This window comes from Notothenia rossii (genome assembly GCF_949606895.1).
Source record: "Notothenia rossii genome assembly, chromosome: 3".
Lineage (NCBI taxonomy): Eukaryota > Metazoa > Chordata > Actinopteri > Perciformes > Nototheniidae > Notothenia > Notothenia rossii.
This window is the reverse complement of record NC_136901.1, coordinates 43,895,195-43,903,786: the sequence shown is the minus strand read 5'-3', so window position 1 is coordinate 43,903,786 and position 8,592 is coordinate 43,895,195. Positions and strand designations below refer to the sequence as shown.

Here is an 8,592-nt window from a genome sequence, read left to right as displayed (position 1 = left end):
AGGGGGAGCTATAGGCTTACAGCTCGTTAGGTCCTAAATAGACTTCAGCTGATAATACTTCTGTACTTTGACCAAGATAACATTTTACATCCAGGACTTTTACTAGTGATGTTTTTTTACTTATTTCTTGAGTTAGGATTTGAGAGCTTTCGACAACACTTCCTTCTTATCCTATGATAAATGTGTTCTTTATGAAGCAGATGTTGCTGTAGTTTTCTTCAGCTCTGAAAGGTATGGTGAATGTACACCTCCCCCAAATCAAGCTGTTAGAAAGACACATTTATTCAAATATGGCTTGAAGGATGCTTGTTCAGCTAACAGAGTCCTTGCTACACTGTGGAGTTGGGACATTACTATGGCCTGTTTATGCCTGTATTATGTATATAATTATATACTCTCTAAAACACTGTTTATAGTGTGTTTTTGCTCTGACCGGTACTTATCTATTAACCACATGCGAGCATTAACATCATAACCTTTTTCAGGTGGGAAAACACAGTGATGGTACCCAAAATCATAATTTTACCTGCAGCATCGAGAAGTCCCGGGTTGTTATTGCAGCTGATATGGAAAGAAAATGTTATCGCCTGTTAAGACTGAAGGGTGAAAATGGTGGGAACACTTCACTGCCTCCTGCTCTAGGACTTCAGCATTGCCGTATTATGTGTTAGTACTTCATGTTAAAGCATAATTATTTACTTTGCTTAGCGTCACCAGCTTTAACGACCTCCACTTGCCAAAGAAACTGTTTTTCGGCTCTATTTTTGGTCTTTCGGTTCTTTTTCTCACCGGAAGTGGGGAAAGGGGCGGGGCTACATACGTTGAATAACATAGCCATAAGATTAAAAAAATCAGACACAAGAAACAGATTTTGAAGAGATTAACTTTTAATAAAACACAAACAGAATATATTGGTAGGGAAGGCCAGGACAGAATAAACACATTTACCACGGAGAAATATATGACATTGAAATAAAAACAAATATCAGCTCACACTTAAGGAGCTTCCAATACGTGTTAAAAGAGAACAATATATGAAAAATATGGCATTCAGTTCACTGCCTCAATAAAATACCTAAAAAATACATTCCTATATTCCACAAACGGTGAGTATGCAGTACAATCAACATCAGAATTTGGTTTATTGACAATTAGGTTAATTTGGTGTACAATGGTGCATACATGAACACAGTGAAGTAAGGACACATAAGTCAATATGAAACAGGATGCACATACTAAACAGATCTTAAGTGTGATGATGCATGGGAAGATAAGCTGTCCAGCATTGTGTGTTTCGCCCCTGATTATCTAATCTTTCTAATCAGTCTGCATTGGCTCATCAGAGTCGGGTTTGAGTATCTGTTTGAGTATCTTTTCTAGGTCTGAGTTTCCCTTTGCTACTTCCTTAACTCTCTTCAACCGCTCCTCCTCCCCATTCTCCCTCAGTTTACTCACAAAGTCTGCAAATATAGTTAGCAGAGGTTGGGCCCACTCTATAACACTCTTGGATGTTTCAGGATCGTAACCATATCCTGAGGTGTGCAAACCAAAAACCTTGCGCTGAGCATCAAACACTGGGGATCCAGAGGAGCCGTGATACATGAAGGTTTTGTAGGTTGTTCCTTTCTCTGCTTTGTTTCCAGCTACCAATATGCTTTCAATGCCTTGATTTTCTGGGTCATTTATCTTGTGGTCAATGAAAGCAGTGCCTAAATGATCCTTAAAAATCTTCTCCCTGTTTCCTATCTCAATGATAGATGTTGGATCCAGTTGTTTCACTTCTCCATCTGGGTGACCAATGATACAGGCTTCACCATTCTTAGGCATTGGACCAAACCTCTTCAGGAGCCCTGGTGGCACCTCATCTTCTGTGAGTTTATTTGTGTCTGGGTTGTCTTTCTGTCCGACAGGCTCAATCTGAAGTATGGCATAATCAAGCTCATCATGACAGTAGCAGATGTTACGGTGAGCCAGCTTAAAGCAGTGGTACTTTTTGAGCTTTTCTTCAAAGTTAAAGATAACCTCCACCTCTATATCATCCTTCAGCTTTTTGTTTCCTTCTTCAACACATTGTTTAAACAGGTGTGCGTTAGTCAAGATGAAGTTGTCAAACAACACAAACCCTGTTCCTTGCTGAAATGGATTCACAATCAAACAAACTGACTCGCCCAGTTTTATCAGCTCTCTGACTCTGTGAACGTCGCTGAACGACTGTCGGATCTTTCCAAAGTCTTCCTTCCTCAGGTTCGGTGCCTTCTGATAAGAATCACCTGGGAATCTCCTCATCATCTCTTCCTTCAGATCTGGATACTGCTTCCGCAGTAAATCATAAATCTCTTCAACGTGAACACTGCTGCCACTCTGACCACTCTTTCCCTCTGATCTTTTCTCTGCTCTGACACGACCTTCCACTAAATCTTTGACACTAAATTGATTGTTTTCCATTGTTTTTTGGATAACTTTTATTCTCTGCTTTACTTTTTCTCTGTCTGCTTTTTTGCCTTTTCAAGACACAACTTGAATTCTTTTCCATCCAGGTTGTCAACAGGTTGGGTACATCCAGTGCTTTTAATTGGATCCTTGTTGTCAGACAGAGTGAAGTTGCCAAGATCATCAATGAAGCGTCCATCTCTTCTCAGAGCGTCCTCCACTGTCATCTCCCTACCCTTCTCCCCATACACACACAGATACTTGAACCTATTGAAAGCCTTGCTTCTGATAAACGGCTTTGTTCTGGTGTTTTCTCCTCCCACTGTTTCAATAGAGAAGACATAATACATTTCCTTTGACTGTATTGGTTCCTCGTTTTGGCCTTGGGTCTCTTCAATCTTTTCTTTTTCATGCGATAAGATCAGACACACACCTTCCCTGATACAAGTACAAGGGAAATGTGTTGCAATGGCATATTTCCTATCCTTTTTATCCAGCTGAATCACAAGGTTTTCATCTGGAAACTTCTCATCATATTTGTGACATGTTTTTATCGCCTGCAGCACTGTTCCGGGTTGAACACAGTCTATAGTGTATTCCTTGCGGTCAGAAGGGAATTTCACACTAAAGCTATGTGAATGTCCGGCCTGCTGGAAAACCAGAGTAAGACAATTAAAGTAACATCTACTTGTTGATTAAATAAATATGCAGAATGTTTGTATGTGCAGTGTATCACAGTTTACTCACAGTGGGATCAGCATCCTTCTCCTTCTTTATTCCGCTTGTTCCTGGACCGGTCTGCAAAATGATAAAAAAGATTCAGATGTATTGTTGTTACAGTAATGGACTTCACTCATCAAATCCATGTGTGAACAGATTTGACCTTAAAGGTGACCTATCATGAACATGTGTCCCCGGTGTTCCAGGGAACTCACCAAGTGTCAGAAAACACAACCCTCTCTCTTTCCCTCCATACCCAAATCTCTTAAAAAGGGGCTGCAACGGATCTGATACAGACTGATCCAGATTTGAACACTTCTGTGATGTCACAGAAGTGGCGCTACGGCTATTGGGCCAACTCCACCAATCAGGAGGAGACAGCCACGGACATTGCCGTTGGAAAGAGCTGGAGACGCTTTAGTACATATGCCAGGCCTGTAGATGGTGCTGTTCTCACAGAATCAGCCCATGATCCAAAGACAGTGTTCAATTGAGCGAAATGAGGAATGGCTAAAATGCATGATCTGTTTGGTATTTTGAAAAATAAAAAGTATAAATATGCCTTATATAGGTATGGTCCTACACTATATTATTCAAATATAGCATGGTAGGTCCACTTTAAAGGACTTGTATTATTAATCATTTATGACAATTAACCCTGCACAAGTTTTTGTGTAAGTTAACAAATATTTAATTTAATTTTTCTGTTGATAAAATGCAGCCAAAATGAACTTCAATCATCAATCATTGTTCCGTGTTTTGATTCTTTGTTTACCTTTGACGCACGAGAAAAACATAATTAAGAGTTCACGGTAAGATGTGGTGAGAAATATTGAATACAAATGGCCTTTTTTTGCCATTTCATAAAAAAAGACAGTTGGACCCCAAATAGTTTTTGAAGCTAGCACCCTAGGAGAAGGTCCTGAATCGATTTCTTATCGTAACATCGGACCTGAGGCCGTATGTTCAGACACTCAGTGAAGCTGTCACTGATCAGCATCTACAGACCCAGCAGTCTGCAGTGACCTGGTGGTCTCCTGAGGCCACTGTTCACATAAAAATAAAAATAAATAAAATGCAGATTTGTGTGTTTAGTAGGGGTATAACGGTTCACAAAGATTTTAGTTCGGTACGTACCTTGGTTTTTAGGTCACGGCTCGGTTCGGTACGTTTTCGGTACAGCAGAAAAAATTATCACAAAACATAACATATTTTTTGTTTTCTTTTAATTATTATTAAACTGTGAATAATCACTCAAATAAATACAAAATATAATAAAATAAACATTAAGGTGCAGCATTTCGATGAACTGAAATAGTCTGTATTTGAACTGTACTGTACTAGTACCTAAGCAGCCAGTTTGAAATTAGGACTTGCTTGTCATTGTATTTTCATGTTTTTTTAAAGAAAAATGTACTTGTCCACATTGCTTGCCGAAAGGGCAGATCTGCTGGCACCAGAGGTCGCGTTAACCGAATATTTTCCGTCTATGACGGATCTTTTTTAACAATGACGGAAAAATCTGAAAGCAATCCGTCATTTTGACGGATTAGAACAAACTCGGAACAGCGCCAAAGTTTCCCCGCAGCGAGGCTCCGTTGTTATGCATGCCTGCCAAAAAGCAAATGATACTGCTTCCAAACCCAACTTTGCCGTACAAATAATTGAAATGTCTGTGAGTTTTGGCTTTACGCTGTGCGCACTCACGCGAGGTGCAGTGGGCATGCATAACACGGCGTAACAGTTCACGAGCGTGCGCCCCGCCCCCCCCCCCAGAGTGTAAAGGCCGACGGGTAATACTGAATTTTGACGGAAATGTTACGATCCTGTCCTGTCCGTTTTGTTGTTATAGTAATGGACTTCACTCATCAATCGTCTAGTGCACAGATTTCATCTCAAGGGAATACTACCTTCAAGATGACCATTTCTGTGGGTGAAAAATACATTAAAATGATTACCCTTATTTCTGCTTCCTGAAAGCAAAAAAGTAGGAGGTGAAGGAGCATCTATGCCAAGTCCAGAGTGACCACAGAAGGAACCACGTTGGTAAGAAGTTAACAACTTCCTCATAAAGGCCATGGGAAAAAAATCAGCTCCAGGCAAACAATTCCTTACCCTCTTACATCTTAATGTGGAAGCCAAAATCTTCTTAGGGAAACTGGCAAAAACGCTGGCCACTTTCATGTTGGACAACAAGTACATGAGCACCTTAATTCAGAAAGGAAGAAATCCTGGAGTACCTGGCTTTGCTGGCTTAGATTGATCTAACCAATGCCTGCAGGAGGTTACCCAACAAGCTGGTGAGAGCAATACCGAAGACCAACAATGTCCGGGAGCCATTCCAGAAAATCTTGCTATGCTGCTTGCCTGGACAATTTCAAGATGTGTTTCATCTGAGAAAACTCTATCTTGGACAGGCAAAGACTTGAGGTGGGCAGGAGCACTGGGTGCAGTATCTCTGTGATTCTCTTGTCTGCAGCGTATAAACCTCCTTGTCCAGTCAGCAGAGAAGACACATCCGGCTGCAGTACTGAAACACGGCAAGCGGACCGGAGAGGAAGAACACCAGAGGAGATGGCTGGACATACTGAAAAGCTTCTGCTCTTTTGACCTGTACAGCAGAGGAAACAAGCTGCCAGCAACATCCATGTGTGATGAGTAGGATGCAACTAAAACACACCAAGCCAGGCAGGCCTTCAGGTCTGAACAAGAGGCAGCCAGCAGAGCCCTGAGGGAGTGGAGGATGTTCTGCATCTTGCCAACATTGTCAGGCCGTAAGCATTTGGCAGGCTAGGCCGGTGTTGTTCAACCAGGACAAGCTGGAACAGGGCTAACCAAAAGGAGCGGCATAACATAGTGCCATAGTGGGGGTAGGCACCAAACCCCAAATGCTAAAGGCCTATCAACCCTGTGTCGGTCATTTCTGGCGGATGGGACATTTCGATGTCGACACAAACAGACTCTGACAAAGTTGGCTGCTGGCGTAGAGCAACAACACAACCACTTTCTAATGGGCCTCCTTTCATATACTAGCTCAGGTCAGCACTGGAGATGAGGAGCAAATAAGTCCTAGCCAATGCAGGGAGCCGGTGGTGATAATCCTAATCGTATCCTAATGGTAATCTAAAGTGATAGACCATAGTTACTTTCCATCAGTGCATTGGATCTCACCTTAGATCCTGGAGCCTTCTCCATGTTGTTCAAGCTGCTGGAACCTCGGCTCTGGAGACGATGGGTAGTTCTGCTCAAAATGCACCTAGGTAAAATAAATAAGGTACAGTAAATCAATAAAATAGATAAGGTAAAGTGAATAAATCGTAAGGTAAAATACATAAGGGGAAATAGTTCATATGTAATAAGGTGAAATAAATGAATAAGGCAAAATAAATCATATTAATGTGAAATAAATATGGTGCAATAATTAAGGTGAAATTATATAAAGGAGACATAATTAAGATAATACTGTAAAGAGTTCACAAACTGTTGAAAAAAGGCATTAAAGTGTAAAAAGCATTGTGTACTGACTGCAGGCCAGAGAAGTTTCCAGAAGTTTCCAGAAAGGTGAGTCACTGAACAAACAGGAAGGGTTTCTGTGTTGAGCAACCGAGAGCTGAAACAAAGGGAAACAAAACTCACTCAGGCCTTTATGAACATAAATCATCCTGCTCTGAGGTCAAACTGCTCCGCCACACTTTAACGGAGATAAAAGATTCAAAGTTTTAACGGCTCTCCAGAATCTCCACTCTATTCGTCTAAAAGGGATTTTTGATAGATGGAACGGTTTGGCTAAAATCACAGTTTAAGTTTGGGACATTTTCAGAGCGTTTCAGATTTGACAGAATGTTCAGATCTAGAGTTGATGACGTCTTCACTTAAATGTGGGGTAGGTACATTTGAGAAAACCGGCTCGAGACACACATTTTGTTATATTCCATGGAATGCTCTTAACGTCCCGATAGCAATGAATATCTGAAGTGCTTTGACAAAAAAAACATAAAAAAGCACCATCTCTGGAAGCCGTAGTACTGTAGAAAGCTCGACCAATCATCTGAGCCGGCCCGGCTAAAGTAACTGGATGGCCTACCTGCCTGTCAGCCTTCCATCTGTGCACTAACCTATCTCGTGCCCTCATTGGTCATGTGCGAGTTCGTGTGTGTTGGAGGAGGGGCTTTGTAAGGAAGTAGCAGATTTCTTCCGGCTGTGTATTTTCAAATTCTAGCGCACTCGAGCCGGTTTCTTCAAAATTACCTACCCCACCTTTAAGAGTGTAGAGCGTCTATACAACCCCCCTGAAAAAAACATCATAAACAAGCTCTCAATCCCGTACCTTCACGGTACCACTTTACAATAAGACTACCCCTATAAAGGATTCATAAAGGGTTTATAATTAGGTTATCAATTATGTTGTAAACACTTTATTAATCATTAAGAACCATTTATAAACCAGTTCTAACATAGTTTTCATACATCAACACAGGCTCACTATTTGGCAAGAGGACTAAACCTTATATTGCCTACTTAACGAGAATCAACTCAGTGAACAACAGATACCAAGGATGCTGGCTGATGAAGGAGACGAAGTAAGCTAAGTAGCCAATATAAGGCTTAGCAGTACAGATAAACGTCCGGTCACAATTGCTCCGTTTATCTCGTCTTATAAAAGCTTATTAATGATTTATAAAGTGTTCACAACCTGATTAATAAATGAATTACAAACTATTCATAAACCCTTTATAAGGGTAGTCTTATTGTAAAGTGGTACCATATTCACTCCTTTCACATCAGTTTAGATGATTAAAATAGAAAGAAGAACACATGAATAAATAAAAAGACATTGGTCAAAATATATGGGCTTTTTTACTTCGGCAAAATGTAATTCTTTTTTATTGGAACATTTGTGGATAAACTTATTTCTTGTGCTGCTGATTCCTGATTGGACCAGATGTTGCCTTCTGATTGGCCCAGCCATTATTTTTGAAAGAAAAGCATATTAGCCCCTCTCTTATCTCTCCTGCTCCTACCTAATACATACGGTGATGATCTGAAATCATCCGGTGTTTGAATAAGACTTCTGTACTATTGTAAATACACTGTTTGTTAACAACCTAAGTTTTAACCTGTACACTTTAGTAGGAGTGAGAAGCCATGTTTGTTGTTTTTGATAGTAGGAGCTCAGATAATACGTTTTTGTTTGTTTGTTGGTTTCTTGGGTAAGTTAGTATTTCTTCCACTAATAATTTGAAATAGTTAGAGTAGAAATACTCAGTACAGTTACATTCGACCACTGTGTGTGTCCTTACTTGCCCCGTATGTATTCATAAAGCGAATAATAATGACAGTAATACAAATAACTCAGAGAGAAAGGAGATGTCTTACCCTGACTTCGGTCGACTTGCTTAAATGAAAACACGCCAACAGTACAGAGCTCAATAAACAGGGAGA

At 40.5% G+C, this 8,592-nt stretch overlaps 1 protein-coding gene across 1 annotated transcript; it reads right to left on the bottom strand.

Annotated features, from left to right (window-relative positions):
* Positions 1–869: 869 nt before the first annotated feature.
* On the bottom strand, positions 870–8,592 carry LOC307031399 (serine protease FAM111A-like). The gene is given in 6 exon segments (XM_079668492.1): positions 870–2,476; positions 2,479–3,080; positions 3,178–3,228; positions 6,322–6,406; positions 6,676–6,760; positions 8,527–8,592. Coding segments are annotated over 4 exon segments (1,836 nt in total). The 5' UTR covers positions 6,346–6,406; positions 6,676–6,760; positions 8,527–8,592; the 3' UTR covers positions 870–1,317.